Raw genomic sequence first — 19,451 nt, 5'->3', positions numbered from 1 at the left:
CTGCCTCGTACCCCTCTTCAGCGATATTTCTCTGGAGAGACGACCATTAGCCAATACTCGCGCTACTGGGTCTTGGTACAGTAATTTGATCCACGCTATAAATTTCGGGCCAAATCCCATATGTCCCAAGACCGCAAACAGGTAACTCCATTCTACCATATCAAATGCCATCTTGGCGTCGAGCGAGAGGATCGCCGCCGGTTCTGTCAACATCGGCGCCCGCGCCATTACCCCATGCAGTCGCCTCAAGTTCATCGCCGTGCTTCTATGTGGCATGAATCCTGATTGGTCAGGATGGATCAAATGCTCGAGATGCGGCAGCAGCCGGTTGGCCAGTACTTTTGCCAAGATTTTAGTCTCGGCGTTCAAGAGAGAAATCGGGCGGTACGAACCGCAATTCTCAGGCGGCTTGCCGGGTTTAGGAATTGTTACTATGGTCGCCGCTCGCTGGTCGGGCGGTAGTTGACCTCGCTCCAAACTGTCCTGAAACATATTGAGGAGGGGCGTAGAGAGCGTGTCTGACATTATCTTGTACCATTCTATTGGTATCCCATTGGGACCCACAGCTTTTCCCGAATGCAGGGCTGTTATAGCCGCTTGGAGCTCACCAGAGGACAAGTCCATCTCCAGTTCATCCACGTCGGCCTGTGACAGAGTGCGGGTAGGTATCCCCACAAGAGATGTCTCTGCCATCTCCGGGGTAACCTCCACGTCAGGTGTGTAGACCGCTTGGAAGTGGTCAGCCATTAGTTCAACTATTACAGAAGGGTGTGTTTGCACTAGACCCTCGCTATCTTTCAGATGAAGTATGTTCTTTTGTCCGCCTCTCTTCCTGTCCAGCCATGCAAGGAGTCTGCCGGCCTTGTCGCCCACTTCGTATATTCTCTGGTTTGTGGCCGCTAAGTTATCTAACACCCTACTACGTAGATAATCAGTGTGACGCCGTTGACATAAGTGCAGTGCATGTCGCGTGTCAGTGGTCGGATTAGTTGCATGGTTGGTGTTAGCTCTGTCTAGGTCGTTCTCAAGGGCTACAAGTTCCTGCTTTTGTGTACGTTTATGACTAGCTATAATGGAAATGGCCTGTCCCCTAAGGACCGTTTTATAGGCTTCCCATAGGGTGGTGGGAGATTCCACTGATCCCTCGTTCTCGGCAAAGTACGCTGTAGTACCCTCCCTCAGCTTTTTGGTTATCAGAGGCACTTTAAGGTACCCGGGGTAGATCGGGAATATGCGTGTTCGGGTCCGCTCGGGGTTGGAGACGATTAGTGTCAATGGTGAGTGGTCTGAAACTCCCCTGGGTCTAATATGTACATCAGTAATAGTGAGGAGGCTGTGTCCCAGTGTTAGGAGATAGTCAATCCGTGACAGACTGTCATGGACCGCCGAATGAAATGTATATTGTTGATCCTCCGGATGAAAGTGCCTCCAGAGGTCCACCAGACCTTGTGCTTCCAGGAAACCATGCAGGCGGGAGGGCCCAGGGTCCTGCGCACGCACCGGAAATCTATCACGTGTGTTATGTGCCACAGCATTAAAGTCCCCTCCCAAGATCAGATCACCCTCAGGCAGTTCTAGCAGAAATTTTCCTAAATCAGGAAGGGCAATCGCGTGCAGTGCCGGCGGAATATAGACAGAGACTGCATTCAATGGCCTCCCCTCCCACTGACCATGCACAGCCGCAAACCGGCCCTGCGAGTCCGTTTTCGTGGATTGAACGATGAATCCCGAGGATCGGTGCATGAGGATACCCGCACCCCGGGAACCCCTAGTGAACTCTGCATGGGCAACCATACTGTAACCCTTCCTGTCCAGGGCCCGCGTGGCCGTGCCCGTTAGATGTCTCCTGCAGTAGGACCAAGGCTGGATTAAAGCGCCGTATACATTGCAGTACTAGCCCCCTCTTGACTTTGTCCCCCAAACCCCGTACGTTCCATGACATGACACCCAATTGTGGCACCCGCCTCACTTCCGCGTCCCCCCTCCCAGTATCAACCTGAGACCGTTCCGCCATAGAGTACATTCCTGTATTCACAATCGCTATGCTCTGATGGAGCCCGATCGTGTTGCCTAAAACCTGCTAAGCGATACACATATGCCATGTATTTCCAATCTATAACCGTGTGACCAACCTGAAAACAAAAAACCTCCCCCCCCCAACTCCCCCCCACCCTGCCCCCCTGCTCAACGGACTCAAAACTGCCCGCCCCCCCAACTCAGCAGAGTGCTTGGACCCTTCCCCAAACATAGTACTTGCACGCTGGGGTGAAGGACCCTCCGTAGTCAGCGACCCCCTTTTTCAGTTCCGGAGGTCCCTCGTCCAGTGTCCATGGCGGCACGCCCGGCCAGCAAAGCAGTTGAACTGGAAAAGGCGTTCGTGTGGCAGAATTATTCTTCCGTGTTGTCTGTTTCCGGAATATCGTGCAGAGGTGAACGGCGTTCACTTTCTCCCCCAGACGCCTGGGAATTCAGATGGGAATCGTCATCGCTGTGCATGGTCGTCCTGTTGGATCGGCGCGGGCGGGTCACCGGCCTCCATCCCTCTAGCCATTTCTGCGCAGTTTCGGGTGATTCAAAGAACCAAGTCTTATTGTTCGCCACTATCCTGAGTTTAGCAGGAAAAAGCATGGAATAGGGAATTTCTCTGGCTCTGAGTTCTTTCTTTACTTCAAAAAAGGTTCTACGTCGTCGTGCGACCTCCGCAGTATAGTCCGGGAAGAATGCAACCGTAGTGTTATGGATTCGGACCGGTGGGGAGTTCCTGGCCGCCTGCAGGATCGCATCTCTGTCTCTGAAGTTGAAGAGGCGAGCTATTATTGGTCTTGGGGTAGCTCCCTGTTTGGGTCGGCCTCCGGGAACCCGGTGCGCTCTTTCTACTGTGAAGAAGGTAGAGAGTCCTTTTGGTCGCAGGTGTTTTTGGATGAGTTCCTCCACATACAGATCCATAGCTCTCGTACCCTCCGACTCCGGAACCCCGACGATGCGAATGTTGTTCCGTCTTGAGCGCCCTTCTTGATCATCCAGCTTGTCGCGTAGGGCCTTGTTCTCCCTCGTGATCCTCTCCATGCTCGTTTGTAGTTCCGCGACATCCTCCACCAGTGATTTGGTCACCACCTCCATTGATTGCACTTTCTCAGACATCTTATGGAAGTCCGCCCTTATGAGTGTGATTTCGGACGATATAGAACCCACCGTCATCTGAACTTGGGCCAGGGCCTTCATGACATCATCAATGGTCGCCTTCTTGGTGCCCGCCGCCTCCACCGCCTTGCCCGGTGGTGTCTTGGGCTCCTGTGAGGAGGAGGAGGCCCGGTCGTAGGCATATTTTTCCAGCCTGGCTTGCGCTGCTCCGCCCTTGGCGCCCTTACCAGCCATTCGGAGTGTGTCTGTGACTCAGAGACAACGGGTGTGCAGACCTTCTTCCCTTGTAGAGCCTCCGGCAGTGTGGGATCCAGTGATATGTCGCTCCCGCGGTAGCCCCTGGGGACGTGTCGTGTCCACGCTGCTATACTTTGCCAGCCGGGCCTGTAGTGCTATCCGTAGTCCCTTTGATCGCCCACTGGTATTACGGGGGGTAAGCCGCGGGCAGCGGAGTGCGCACGGTCCGGGGCCCTTCGTTCCACCCCAACCTCGGGCCTCCCGGTATCGGTAGTCAAAGCCGGTATCGACCTCTCAATGTCTCAGTGGCAGGCGCCACCAGAGGTACGAGCTATGTGTGTGCTCGAACCCTAACGGAGCTGTCCCAGCCCGGCCATCAACTCGTTTTGCGTTGCGCCGTGTGACCCGCTCCACCACCGTGTCTCTCCGCTCCCAACTGGACACTGGGCCTCCCGGACCTGGGTATGCCCCCAGGGGGCAGCACGTGGCGATTGCGGCGTGCCAGGCGCCGGTAAATATGGCGGCGTAGAAGGTCCCGTCGTCCGGCAGCACACCCCTCCCCCACAGGGACGACTGTCTCTCTTTCAGGTTCACAGCGGTCCGCTCCGCCTAATGAGTCAACCAGTCTTTGCCCCAGCGGGGCGGGCACCCAGGGGAGCGTCTGCAGCCCCCTCGCTCTCTCGGGCGCAAGCGCCGGGACCACGCGAGCAGGGGAGCCACCCTCGGCACAGGATCATCCAGAGCTGGGACCCTCAGCTGCACGTCCGCTACGTCCGAGGAGACCACACCGGTGCTGCAGCCGCCTCCCGGTCACCTTCAGGTCTGTTTCCCGTCTCCAAGCGGGCACTTCCGGCGGCGTCTCCCCTCCTGCGGCGGACTTCCGGTCCGCTCTGCACCGCAGGCGACTCCCCGGCTCCAACAGGCACCAGCGGCCCAACCTGGTCGCACTCGGAACCGACTGCCACACCGTCGGATTTGGAAGTAGCTGGTCTCCGCTTGCACCGCCCGGTCCTGGGTGTCGGCACCTTCCCGGAAATGTCAATTGTTCGGCGGATAAGTGATCGGATGGTGAAGGAGGCCGCCTCAGCTACGGAGCTCGCCTTTTACACCGCCGCCATCGTTGGCTGCTGGCCACGCCCCCCTCAATTCACAAATTTGAAAGGCATATTGATTGCTATTTGGGACGGGGCATGTTAGAGCATCCCTTCTAAATAGCAATTCGTTATAGTAGGTATCATTGTTTTGTATCTGGTTGCAAACATTGAAAGGTTACTGACTTCCTAGTTGGGTAGGGAAGGACTCAAGGTTACCACTGCCCACAAATTAAAAAAAAAACCTTTCTTTTTAAATGCAACCCAGTTTCCTTGAAGGTAAATGGGCTTCATTTAAATAAAAGTTTACTTTATTAAAATGTGATCACAGACACGTTTTCTACTGACCCCAACAGGCCGAAATCCCTGTGATGGCATCCAATCAATAGTGAGTCCCAATTTGCAAACAGCTTCATGAATATTGATGCAGTAGACCTGATTATGACATATTATGATTTACAAGTTTGTGAACCAACCTGTTAGTACATAGGTCAGTTCAAGAAATTATTTTCCAGTTACAACAAATTGGTGCACAATTTACAACCACTTTTTGCAAATTCACACAGCAGGTCCTCATTCATCACGTGCTGCCCTTGCTTGTTGAATGGGCCAGAGGCAAAAGCAGTGTGTGTGTGTGTGGGTGCGTGTGTATGTGTATGTGTATGTGCGTGTGTTTGTGTGGGTGTATGTGTGTGCACCAAATATGTAATTTCCTTCCCAGTTCACCAAATTGCCAAAAACTCTTCAAAAGAATTTCTTTACTCAAGGTGTGATTAAAGGACAAATAACATTTGGGCTAAGTCAGGCTTGGCTGGGCTTCCCCTTACTATTGGCTCTATTTACCAAGCCTTTAACTGTTACAAACAAACCAGACTTTCCCCTCAGGTTCAAGAGTGATGTGAAAAGAGCTGGCTTCTCAAGATAAGACTCCAAGCTGAACATATTGCTTTGTTTGATAAAAGTATGACAAAAAATATATGGTAAACGTTGTTCAAATGATAGAGGAATATATGAAACTCAGTCTACACGAAGTAAATGCTAATAAAATTAAAGTTATGTTTGACTGTGCCCTAAAAAAACCATTTCCCGATAAACTGTATATTCTTTAACACAAAAGCTGAGTTATCTTGGCTTGACACATTTTTGTGAAAACACAGACAGACCTTTGGCTCAAGAAATAAATTAAGCGCTGAGCACAAACCCTACTGTTTATTAAAAGTAGAATTAACTTGTCAGCATGATGGGCCAACAAATGAATGCTCATCCCTGACGCCATCCAGTGATCTTTGGTTCACATGTTCAAACCCTGGCAAACCACACCCAGTCTCCCATCCGCGAGATGTTGATAGATTACACACAATTACACTTGAACATAACCACACCTGTCATTTACGGTGCATAGAAATGACAGAAGTGCAGGACGAAACACTGTATAAAATACAAGCAATAACTGTAATTAAAATAGTGTTTTTCCATTATATTTGGATTTATGTCAACATGAAATCTAAGAGAAATCTTGGCACAGCAGTTTCGATTTCTCTTAGACACTTTTATGATTGAAATTATGAACCTCTTCTTCAGAAACTCAAATATTGAACTGCAGGTCAAAATTCCAATCATCTATTGGGGATACAAACACATAATTTTAATATACTGCTTTGAAACATTTTTTATTTTTATTACAAATCTTTTTTTGCTCTTTGAAAAGGACATGTTTCGGTTGGGCAAACAGCAGAATAAGAAGTTCAATTTGGAAAGAATGCCCATTCTGAATGTGTTTTTAGAGGTTAATGTAGACTCTGGCAAAGGGTGAGTAATTTAAATCCATACTACAATGCCCATCGTCCATAAATGGCAGTCATTAGGATTTAAAAAAATTAGATTGGTTATACAATAATGTGATTGGTGATAGAACACTCAAATTGCCATGACACCACCTTCAATTTAACATTCCATGCTATTTAGAAAATATCCATTTTAAGGTTTCAAATTTACATATTTTCTTGAGTACAACAAACTATTTTAAATTCCCGTTTACTCAGTCGGTTTGGAATAATCTGTTGGCAATTCTTGTCTTTTCAGAAAATTTTGGTTTTCCAGAGAAAATATATGAGTTGATGAATACTACTTGTCAGCTGTTGCAATGTCTGAGCAAAAATGTGCTTTAATTCTCCATTTGTCAAAATTCACCAAAATACCCGCTTACAAATATTACGCTTTTATTGGTAAACTATAGCTATTTCACATGATATTTAAAAGGCTGTCTTTCCCCACCTCGTCAAACCAAACTTAACACATTTGTCTGTACGTCCATGTCAGAAGATCAACTTTGCCCATGTACTGAGGTTAAGTTTTCAATTTCACTTCGAGAAACAAGTAGGTCAACTTTAATTGTTTTAGAATTGGTCTCCTTTTGATATTGCTCTGGATACTTTTATGAGTAGATCACAAAAGCAACATATTTTGCTGTCTCCTGTTTTCCAATTTAAATATATTTATTAAAATCGTTGTTTCTCTGATTTTTTTGGTTTAAAAGTACAGTTCATAAAGCCTTTTGCTTTCCTTCCGAATTGTACCTAAATATGCAATAGTAGGACACATGTATGTGTAAGTATTCTGATTTAATTCATAAAATCTAAATTAACACGATGCGTGTGCTACATGTATTTCACCTTCGCGCTTTAATGTCTCATCAGGGGTAGTAAGCGCTATATAGTTCAATTACAATTGCAGTAACACTTTTTCTTGGCTGCCATCTTTTGATGCTTCATTGCATTCTTCTATACTTGTGTAAGGAGAAATAGAAAATAGAAATAGAGTTTACTTTACATGCAAACATTTTAAATTAAAGCGATTAACAAACTGTGAATACACACCCAACACTAACAATAATCGACAACTATTCAATTCACTGTTATTTCATTTCCTTTTCTAGGTAAAGACCATAGTACGCAAGGACACAAAGTTCACAGTTCAAGGTTTTAACATACTTAAAAGCTACGTGTTGCAAATGAGGGCAAGACAAGCCACTCAAGAAAAAGGTTGTGATATGGCTCTTGAATGGGGTGAATGGAGCGAGGAAGTTATTTTTGGTAAGGTCTACGTTTGAACACCCCTTTCATCTTAGGGAGAACTGTTTGCACTTATCTCTAAACACCTTTATCTTACATTCGTTTATTTGTTCTAGATATTGACATTTACTCTGTTTTGTGAATCGGTATCATGTGTGCTATATAGAATACTAGAAGGGGATTGGTACCTAGTTCTTCTATGGATTCACTTGATATATCACTTGTTATACAATTTGCCTTTTTTCAAGCTGAAAGAGCTTTAAAGTATGGAAGACTGCCTCAGTAAATGGTTCACTCAGGGACACAGTTGCCCTTAGACTCTCTTAGGGGTGACAGTGAATATGGAGACACATTTGTCATCACGCAGGAATGCAGTTGCTTGCGAAAAGACAATAAGGCCCAGAGTTATGATTTTTTCACACAACGCAGCAACACAATCTGTTGCACTACGTTGCGTGAAAGCGAAGGAATGCACCACATCAATCAAGATATAACGCATTCCTGACCACTCCTTGCACTGGTGCATTCATTGCAGCCTAGTGCCAACACAGGCACCCTTGCGCTGTGGTGCAAGGGAGCCTCCATTACATGTAGGATTGTTTTTGTCAAGAAAGCAACACCTCTTGCATAGGGAAACATATTGAAGCAGAGTTGGAAAGTTGCCTTTCTGTGTGGTCATGCCAAATTTTTGGCCTTTTGCTGGACCCTATCTTTTTGCTGGTGTTAGAACTCTGTGCACTATACCCCTTCTAACCAGTATGAAAGTGTCTACATATCCCTTTTGAACATGGCCGAATTGGCATAACTCTAGTTGGGCATATTTAATTAACTTTAAGTTCCTTGTATATTGTATAGGGTTTACCCATGGTGGGGAAGCCACTAATGGACTACAGCACCTACTGTGCATTCCACTAGCGTGGCAGTGCAAACATGGCTTCAGGCATACCATTGTAGCCTGACTTTGGTAGTATACCTTGTAACCCACAAGACAGGGTGCATGGTACTTAAACGTAGGATGTGTAAAAATATAATGTTAACATGTCTTAGCAGTGACTAGCATCAAAAAGCTATTTTCGCTGCAGAAGCCTTAGCTGTCCTATGTAGAAAACCAGATTAAAATTAGGGGTGGGCATAAATCGCGTAATTCCGTGTAGCGTAATCACATGGAATTACTCAATAATTCAGCACGATTACGTTGAATTATGTGAGAAGAGTAATTCTGCGTTTAGTGCTATTTCTTAGTGCAACAGTGCCCTTTTGCAGCTAAAATGGACACAAGGATGTGTTTTGGGCTAAGAAACAGCTCTAAATGCAATGGGACACAAATAGCAAGCTCGATTTTCTCCCCAATCACTCTTAATTATGTGAGGAAAAGTAATGATTGCTTATTTATTGGTAATTCTACATCAGACTAACACAGAATTACTGAAATTACTTTGATTACTTTAGCGTGATCAAAGCTCTGCCCAGGCCTAATTTTTCAGCTTCTCCCTGCCTGTGTGTGATCTGAATTAGTTGTGACTGAGATGTGAAATCCGCAATAGGTCACTGTGATTGAGAGGTCAACCTAAATGGACAGTATTGACTCCTTTGAGATCAGCAGAATGGCGGGGATGTGCCCATCCTGTTGACACCACACTGTCAAAACATGCTTGACAGGCCTGCTAAACCTAATGTTGCAATTCGGGCACATTTGAAAGCAAGGGAACAGGATGCCAAGACAGTTCTTGTGTAGCCATTGGGGATAGGCGGAGCTCACAGAATCTTACTCTGCGGAATTCTGCAAAGTTTTTATGTAACAGAAAAATTGCACTTTGTGTTGTTTGCACTGCAATTTAACACCAGTAATGCAGTCTGGGATGAAAAGCTGCACTAATGGCAACACGTGGTTTGCAAAAGCACGTGGCCATGCAAGTTGATTTTGTTGTAGCTCGAGTAGAAAATCTACCCAAGAAGCAGCCCTCTGACCACTCCCACGTCTCTGCCTGACACCTTGTGAGTCTCTAAGTTCCTCCCCTGTGATCCAGGGGGATTTAGAAGTGTACTCCTGTGGTGGACTAGGACGCAAAGGATAAGTGACTGACGCAGGGTCCACCAGAACCAGCCTCAAATTGCATTTAGGCCCCAGTCTACCTTGGCCATTGACTATCATTGGTACTTTAAGCTTCTTGGCACTATTACTACTTACAACTTCAACAATTCCTATCTACAGTTCCCCTTATTGGATTTTTGCCATTTTGTTTATTCAATTCTACTCTATTTTTCCAATTCAGTTTGTGATTTTTATTGTTTTTGTCTTGTGTCTTTGAAGCTGGTGAGAAACTTCTGGAGGTTTATATTTGAAGTCCCCAGGCATCCTACCTTCCCTGTCCTGGCTCTAGACTAACTACATGGGGTATGCTGCGCTTTGTGTGGAGGCAGGGCACAGCCTACTCAGGTGTAAAGAGGCTTTGCCCAGCTCCTCCCTTCCATCCTGCCAGTAATAACTCATCCAGGCACACCTAAGTTCCCTATTGTGTTTGGCTGTCTAGAAGGAATACAAAAAGTACAATTGTCAACTACACCCAGTCATGCGACCAGAGACAGGCTACAGGCACTAAATGGCTAAGGCAGGAAAATGCCAACTTTCTAAAAGTAGCATTTTCAGAATTAAAATTTTAAATCTGATTTCAACATAAGTTCGGATTTTAAATTGTGACTCCAGAGATACCAGACATGAACTTGTTATCTCCTCACATTTGGAAATTAGACTTATACCATGTAATAAGGTAACTCCTATGTTATCCTATGCAGAGCTAGGCCTTGCAGTAGTGAAAACGAATTTCAAAGTTTGTCACTACCAGGACATCTAAAACTTAAAAGTACATGTCCAACTCCTTAGATACATTGCACCCTGCCCTGTGGGCTATCTAGGGCCTACCCTAGGGTATTAAAAAGGAAGGCTTGGGCGCGACATAAGGTTTATTTTAGCAAACACAACAAGATGATGGACGGAGTGCTGGAACTTTTCAGCCACTCACCCCCAGTAAAGAGATCTGGGTTTAATCCATCGTTCTTTTGCTCACTGTGCCACCCCAGTTTGGACTCAGCCACATGCAAATCAGTCTTGACCCTTCTCCTTATTGGAACAGTCCAGGCCGAACTGCCTGGCCAACTCCTCCCAGGACCTGAAACATGCATCCTGGGACTTGTTTCAGGGTATCAACCCTCAACAGCTAGGCTAGCCTGAATCCAGTGGCATAGCGAGCAAGGGACCCACGTCTGGACCTACCCGTGGCCACTTAGGGCGAACATAGCCAACACAACAAGATGAAGGACAGAGTGATGAACTTTTCAGCCACTCACCTCCAGTCAAGAGATTTGCATTTAATCCATAGTTCTTTTGCTCACTATGCCACTCCAGTTTGGACTCAGCCATATGCAAATCAGTCTTGACTCTGCTCCTCATGGGAACAGTCCAGCCTGAGCTGCCAGGTCAGGTCCTACCTGGACCGAAAAGCAGCTTCCTATGACCGGTTTCAGGATATCACCCCCCTCATCAGCCAGGCTAACTTGAATCCAGTGGCACAGCGAGCAAGGCAAAACTCATTCATTTTTGTAACATAAGTCAATTCATTCATTGGGGCTTAATACTGTAGTGGAAATTTGGGATGATAAAGAACTAGGTTCTTTTTCCCTTCAAAATATGACTCAAATTGCTGACTAACAATCTGATATTCATCTAAGCCTTCATTTTGAGTGGGTGTGTAGTCAGGCACATGTTCAAGTATGCCCTTCTCCTAATTATTAGAACAATAGATTTATTTTTCTGTGATGTTGATATCTGTAACCCTCTGTAGTGCTTAAATATGCATTAAAGGAGCCAATCCAAAATTGCCACATCATCGGTGGCTCCTACGGATCATGTAAAAATGGTGCGGGAGGTGTGACAGATTGCACGTTGATGTAATAGTGAAATGTACTTTACAAACACCAAAGATCATGAATTAAAAAACATTATGACTTTGAAGATGCCGTAAATTGTGCAGGTCACTGAGGAAACACATGGAACCTCTTATTGCGTGCAGTTCACTGTACAGTACACCATTGAAGTATCCTTAATGCTGATTGATTCCAAAGAATCTGCTGAAGTATACACATTGCTGTATTGTATACACATTGGTTAACTTGATGAACAATTTGTAAGAGTTTTGAAATCTCTATAGAGCACTTTTTCCCAAACTCTGGGTCGCAACCCACCGGGGTGTTGCGTTCCACTGGCCCAATTTTTGGTGAGTTGCAAAAGTCCACGCAATAAATAAAGATGCCTTTAAATTCATTATTTATCTCGTCACATTTGCTGCGCTTCAAAGATGCCTGCATCATTCCTCTTCCTGTGTTTAGCCCTCCCTGAGAGCAGGGACCAATTACTCATATCCATCCCATGTTTTTATTTTAGGAAATGTTTTCAGGACTCTTTTTTCCTTTGTCACATTTGCGGTGCATTGAAGGACTGAGATCAAATGATAGACGCTGTTTTCCAAGAGTACTTTTTCTTTCTCTGACTTCAAAGTGATTGCTTAAATGTTAGTGTTGCTGCTGCTCGGGGTGCACGGCTACTTAGTTTACATTCTTCGAACAGCCGGGAAAACGCCTCCTGCCTCCCTTCTCACCCAAACTTGTCAATGTTTTTGTGTAGTGCTCTGTTCCTTGGTTACCTACTTCTGGGTGATTTCAGTTTCTGAGCATTAGAGATCATAGATTCGGAATTGCTAACTTGAAAAGCAAACTTGAGAACTTTTTAATAGCAGATCACCAACTTTATTTTCTTTCGATTTGAGGTATCGATATCGTAACATTAACCCCACCAAGCTGCTGCAAGTGTTGCTTCCATGGTTTTGTACAGAGGTGCATAGTGAAATCCAGAACTGGGGACTTGGGTTGGCGGGCTAATCCTGGCATGTGTGCCGCATAATCTGTTCGCTCACAGCTGAGAAATGCATGTGATGCTGTTCCATTGATTCAATTAAATATTAAGGGCTTTATTTATGAGCACTTGATTCACATTTACGCCGCCGTTGCAACACTTTTAGTGACACTTCCTATAACCCTGCTCTACATTATACCTGCGTCAGGCATTCCCCCGCATCAGAGCCTCATAGAAGTGGTGCATTGAAATGGGGCTTGCCCCATGTGAAAGGACACATTGCTGGAGTTGCGTCTGTTTTCAGACACACCCCAGAAATCCGCAACTTTTGCGCATACAGATACGTCAGTAATACTGACGTATCGGTTACTCCTTGCAACACGATGCCCCGTACTCTAACTACTGTGCATCCTTGGTGTCGCAAAGGAGGGTGCACTGAGATGTGTTGCATCGCTGCTTTGTCACAGCAATGCGACACTTCTCATAAATGAGGCCCCATGTGATTTGGGTTTGTTGTTTTTCTGTTGCTTTTCAAAAGCGTAAATGTAGCGATGGCCCAGAGAGAAGCCTCCTTGCATACAAATAAGTCCCTTAGCCCACCAAGCCTCTCTGTCCTCATAGCAAACAGTACCTTTTCTTCTTCGCCAACTAAGTGACATGATGCTTCCCGTCATTGTTTGCACTCCCTCTCCCCTTCCTTCGCTGTTGACCTCTCCTCCATCACCCTTTACCTCTTTTTGTTGTTCCCTCCAGCAGATTACTCGTCTCTCCCACACCTAGATGTTACTTTGCATATGCTGCCATGCACATGGTTCTGCTCTTTGTACAGCGTGCAGTGCTTGTTTTTTATTTTTAACAGGATGCACAAAGCAGAGCAGAGAGTAGCTGTGTTGATGAGATGTTGCTAATAAGCTATCTCCGCTGGAGGATCGGGGGAGGTAGGCTGTTTGCCCAAGAACCGAGGCCACGATGTATAATGCTGTAATGGTTTATGTCTCAGAACGAGAAACAAGCTAACCTCCACTTTCTTTGCCAAATAATCTGTGAGGAATGTGAGACAGTGCTTCTTACTATTTATTTATTTATTCATTGGGACTTTTTTGATTTATGAAAAAAAGTTCCCCTACGTTTTATAAAATGACAACTGTCCCAGAACGCTTAATTCCTATTGTTTCAATGCTTCAGCTAAAGTGTTATTCAGGGAGTCTCCTGTGCTGTGAAACCAAAGCCGGACATTCAGCTAAACAAGCCTTCCTGTCAGGGTGCCTGCTTGCCAGAAAGAAATTCAAATGTGCTTAACAAGCTAATCTGCATATGTAAAGGGTAATCTGCAAACGTAAGGGATGCTTGGGATAAAGTACTGGCTTTAATTGATCAAATCACTTGAAGCCTTGGGATGACAAACATTTTTTTTTAAGTCGTAGTGTAAAAAACTAACAACTGAGCTGTGAAGTGTGGATGTATGACGTTACAACGCATGCTTTTACCACTCATGTTGTTACAACGCAGTTTTTACAACGCAAACCTTTACAACGCATAGCGCTTTGGGGTGCTGGATAGTGAATAGTTTAATTTAATTCCAGTCCATGTGGACACTAGGGAAGGTGTTGGATAGTAAATTAAATCTATTCCCTATCCTAGAGCGCCCCCCAGAGCAATGCGTTGTAATGGTTTTCGTTGTAAAACCTGCGTTGTAAAAGCACTGCGTTGTAAAAGTTTCGTTGTAAAGGATGTTTCCCGTGAAGTGTGAGCTTTTAATAACTGTATTTATGTAGCACTTACTACCCCTGAGGCGTTGAAGGGACAGTTATATAAAAATAATTGTATTATGCACAGTCAGTTTATTACTAAAATCTTTATTTTGGAAGAAGCATTTTACCTTAAACCTTTCTTTATATTTTGTAGGAGTCTATCCTGTACTGTGTGTAATGCAAGTTTAAAATAATGACTTACATGTTCACAGTGCTTTCTGTCACTGGCTGCGGCCTCGTTGTACTATAAAATACACAAGTCACTATTCTCCACTTCCCCAACCAAAGATTTAATTCTGTGGCTCTCTGGTTACACACAAATGTCTAAGGGGCATTAACTAATAAAGGTTTTTTAATGTACTATGGTGCATTTACCACTGTATCAACGTTTTAAAATAAAATTTTCAATTAAGCTGCACATTATTTTATATGTAGCTACCAGACGGTGAAACACCCCAAAAAACATATAGAATATTTTGTTTTTTGTGCAACACCTTTGACCCTACCCCCACACTCACTGACCCCGCCTCCATTGCATGCAGCATCATAGTTTTACTACTTTTTTTTATTGGACTTCGTCTGCTGTTTAAGAGTTGGTATCTGAGACCAGCAACTGGCCACCCAGCTAGAAGTGCAGTGTTTTCCCAAAATGGCGGCTACAGAGAGCAGCTTCCAGGGCCAAGTTTATAGAATCTTAAAATGTTTGTACTTGGAGTGTTTTACTGCTATATTTTCAATGTAGTTTTATTTTCCTCTCAATAGTTCATTATTCATTTCGTAACCACATTTCTCAATGTTGTCACAGCAACAGTTCTATATGTCCAGTATTTCACTATGGCATCATATCATTTTCCAATGACTGATTTTCACCTCAGCACTTCATGTCTATACTGTACCCCTTTAACCTTGTTTTGTCTTAAAATGTGAATTTCTATCTTAAATACAGTAATAAATTGAACAAAGATCATTATTTTGTATTTAGATACGGCTTCATTAGCCTATTTGTCAGCAGCCCTTCAATGGTTATTAACATACGCGAGAGCAGCTTAGTAAAACCCACACTGTCTTGTGTGTATTCAAAATATTATAAACGCTGTCGACTTTGTCAAACCTAAAAAAAACATAAAACACAATTCAGTGCAATGCATGTGCATTATTGACTCTGGATCTTATACCTACCCAGAATTGGTGTGAAACAAAAAGAAAGTGTGCCCCTGATAGTTCTGTGACTTGACTGTGTTATTTATTTTGTGGACTGCCTCTAATTATAGGTAGTACTGAAACGCATTAACATTGACAACGCCTACAGCTCTCAGATTGTCCAGACCTATTGGCTTTGCCAATGCTTATTAACTTTTCATCTGCTTTTTTTTTACCTACTTTTACTTTTTGAGCAAACATGTTGGCTGACTGCATGAGTTTTGTTCTGATGTGCTTCTTAACAATTTAAATATAGTTCTGGAATATTTTTAACATTCATTTTTTGGGTGCGAGTTCTTCGTATAGTTTTAGACTGAGCGTTAAGCTTAGTAAGTTGTTTCTTGTTTTTTTATACCAAGTGTTGCACTTTGTTCTTTCTTTAGTTAACTGCTAACTAGCACCTCCAGTTGGTGTCTCATCCACAGATCCCCCCTACCTAACATTAGTTTTCTCTTCACCATTAATCTGCCATCACTTATCGGTGTATGTAGCTAACATTCAGTTTTAAGAACACTTTGCGCTTTGTTTCTAGAGCCCACCTAGTTCTAAGAGAGAAAGCTGATACCTTGTTTGCACAGGGCTTGGTTTTATCAAATCCCTCACTTTGGGGCATATCAGCAAGGAGCCGCAATACAATTATCGCCGCTTTAGCGTCCGTTTTTGGGCTAAAAGCGGCAATAATTGTATCGCACTATCAGCAAGGACACGCTAGCACGTGTTCCATGCCTCTGCGCTCTTTCCCGTATCGCCCGGCTTTGCATCTCTAATGATATGCAAAGTGGGCGTACCTCACCAAAATAACGTTGATAATGTCGCTAACAGACATTTCTCCTATCAGCAATCTGCTCGCTAACCTGCGAAGCGATTATAAAAGTAGCGCTAACTGCGCTTATCGCAGGTTTCATTACGCCTGCTTTTAATCTTACCTAGCCATTATTTCCTACGGGAGGTGGATTCTCTGGATAAGCACACCCTGCCCTATTAACAAGGTTTGCCATTGCGCTGTGCTTTTATCGCTGGATTTCCAGCAATAATTGCACATATGCCCACATTCGCCGGATTGTTTATCGCTGTTGAGATATGCGTTGATTATAACGCGTTTTCTTGGCGATTACATCCGACGATAGCCGGCGTTAAACAAATTCGCCCTAAGCGCTCACTGCGATGTTTATCACAGTTTGTTGTAGATATGCCCCTTTGTGAGTGCAGTTTGAACTTGATGCCTGCTCGGGTAAGAGCTCTAGGTCTTGCTTTACAGCTAGATGTCTGTGTTTGTGCATAGTCGTGCGAGGTACAAAATACGATTACACTGTCACTGGATTTTGAAAATCTTGCATTAGTCTGTTTTTTTTTTTTAGCAATATAAAGAACTGCAAAAAAACGTGCAGAACCTTGCTTTTGTTTTGGGTGAGTTTTATAAATGACCAAATCTGAAAAAAAGTGCAATTTAACTCCAAATCACACCAGGCGTGGAAGGAGAGAGGTTTTGGCATTACAGTCAGAGCTGTCACTTTGAAATTGGAGAACAGGTTTGAATCTCGGTGTCTGTTCAACATTCTGTGATTCTGTGCAAACATTTTTACAACTAAAATGCATCCCGGTTCCTCGCCCTGAGAATTCAAGGCAGGCAGTAGGATAGTGGTCAATGCCGCTGGCTACCATGGGCCCTTGCCGACCGTGGCTGTGTCACACATCAGAGGTGTGCACTTGCACGAGGCAGGGAATTTGTGTGGCGGATACATGACCATTGTGAGAGCTGCACAAAACTTGCAGGGAGTGTCAGCTTTACCCGATTATTGCCTGCTTGGGTTATGCTGTATCTTTGTGATTTTTTAAGCATCTACCAGATATACAGAAATGCTCAGATTTGGAGTGTGTTCTGTCGATTTATTTTCTCCCATCCCCTCCCCACTCTTACAGCTGTGCTTAATGTCAGTTACTTTCTTTATGGATACGAATCAACCCGGAGGGAACAGTGCAGCTGTATGCAGCATTACACTACAAAATGTTGTACATGCAAAATGGTAATATTGTGTTGTTTTCTGCCAGTTGTGTCTCTGAAACGAACTGGAATTCCTCCTCCTCCTCAGTGCAGCGTCGTATAGACCTGTATCTGTAAATAAAGCATGTGGGCAACATTTATGAAAACATTGAAAAAGACAATAGATTTTCCATTGGCATAACCTATTGGCTTTGCCCATGCTTGTTTGAAAATGGGATGGGTGTGTACAACCTCCTCTCACTTTTTAGTCAGAGAAAGAAAAGTAAAGTGAATGATGTGATTATCTTGTTGGGGTACATGAAGTGTGAAAGGAAAGGCTGTAGGGTGTGATTTTTTCATAACATACAACAAAATCTAAATATTTGTAAATGAACTGTTAATATTCAGCTGTTAAGAAAGCAAGAATGAAGCACATTTTGCGTAATTCTGAAGAGCGATGGAAACAAAGATTTTGAAAGGATCAGAAAAAATCAAAACACTTATCTTGGTGACTGATTTCTAAGCAGCATAATTTATGTGGAATATAGTTTTATCAGAAGAACTGCATGTCTGTGCACATTTAATGATCATTTCAACTGAAAATATGCTGTCTGTAAATGACAATGCAGTACCACACGGTCCTGTAGATGCATTAAAAAATTCACGCATTCATGTCCATTAAAGGTAGGCAGGTCGCAAAAGTTTGTCATACTAAAAAGTGGATTGTGCGAAGCACTGCTGTAGAGAGTTTGGTTTGAGATACACAGAGTAGGAACTTAAATATCAGGAGATTTTTACATGTCAGAAAAAATAAACGTGACCCTTGTGTGGCATTGTGTTTGCATGACATGAAGGCTCTGGTAGCTGTGCCCAGAAGAGCCTCATTATGTTGATGCAGATAATAAGTACTGAGTGAAGATAAATCTATATGAAGTGCTTAATTTGAGCCAGTGGTAAGTACCAGGCACTTAATCATCAACACTGACACTTTTCAAGAGCACCAGCTAAGGACACATTCATTTACAGGGAGATTAAGATATTTTCCCCGAATCAAGACTCAAACCTGGTTCCCCAGCTCTGAAGTCTGCAGCTCTGGTCATTATGCCACATCCTCTCCGCACTTTCATGGTTAGCAGTTGGTTCTGATTTAGGCAGGCTAACAGGAGGAATAGGCTGGTGCAAGCTGCCTCCTGACGAGAACACCAGCACTTCGTTTCTAACAAATTAACCACTGTTATATGTATATGAATCCTCCAGATGGTGCGGTAGGTAGTCCACAGGCTGCAGGAAGGCCGAAGGTGAGGCTAGCGCCAGAAAGAACCTTGCAGATTTGACCAACTAGAACAGTGTACATCATCAACAAAGCAAGCTAGGAGACAAGAAGCCCACGCTCTCCAAAAATACAACACCTTGCACATGCCTCACACAGCTCAGCAACCACAAAACAATAGCAATGGTGGAAAGAAGGGAACGCGAGCAGAACCTCCAATCAGGTGAAATGGTCAAGAATGAGCACACAGTCCCAACACCGCAGGATTACCGAAATTAGGTAATGAATCTGTTGTAAATAGATTAAGTAGGTAGCAGGACACGTCTTCAGGTTATTTAAGATATATTTATTAAGTTAGACAGCAGAGCAGTAAAACCCCACAGCTGACCAGATGAACTGCCAAGGTTGGAATCCCCACACATCAGATAGAACACACTTAGGTACTATGGGAGATAGAGAAGGTAGGAACACTAAGAAAGGACTACAGACACCAAGTAGTCATATTGAACCAAGTGAGAATATACAACAGAATCCTTGACTCCCAATACACTAATTTGAAGCAATCCTCAAACCCCTGTGTACTATGGTACAAGCCGTAGCTGTAATTAAGGCAAAAAGAGCTATTCACAGAGAAAGTACAGTACTTGGGAGCATGAGGGATTGTTGCATGGGGCAAGTACGTGTTGTTCTTGGAATGTCATTGATCTCATGCATGCGTCATAGTAATTTAGGATTCTAAACTTGCATTCAAAGGGTTTATGTTGAGAATGCTTGTTTTAACGATCGGGAGATAGGTGGAGTTA

At 44.1% G+C, this 19,451-nt stretch overlaps 1 protein-coding gene across 1 annotated transcript in view; it reads left to right on the top strand.

Annotated features, from left to right (window-relative positions):
- Positions 1 to 19,451, top strand: part of LOC144773203 (granulocyte-macrophage colony-stimulating factor receptor subunit alpha-like) — a 408,548-nt gene that overhangs the window by 360,238 nt on the left and 28,859 nt on the right. The window contains exon 8 of the mRNA XM_078658092.1: positions 7,405 to 7,561. Within this exon, the coding sequence (XP_078514218.1) occupies positions 7,405 to 7,561 (157 nt within the window). The remainder of the gene's footprint in view (positions 1 to 7,404; positions 7,562 to 19,451) is intronic.

The sequence above is a fragment of the Lissotriton helveticus genome, chromosome 8 (assembly GCF_964261635.1).
Source record: "Lissotriton helveticus chromosome 8, aLisHel1.1, whole genome shotgun sequence".
Taxonomy (NCBI): Eukaryota; Metazoa; Chordata; class Amphibia; order Caudata; family Salamandridae; genus Lissotriton; species Lissotriton helveticus.
The sequence above is the reverse complement of the archived record's forward strand: the minus strand, read 5'-3'. Positions and strand labels throughout refer to the sequence as shown.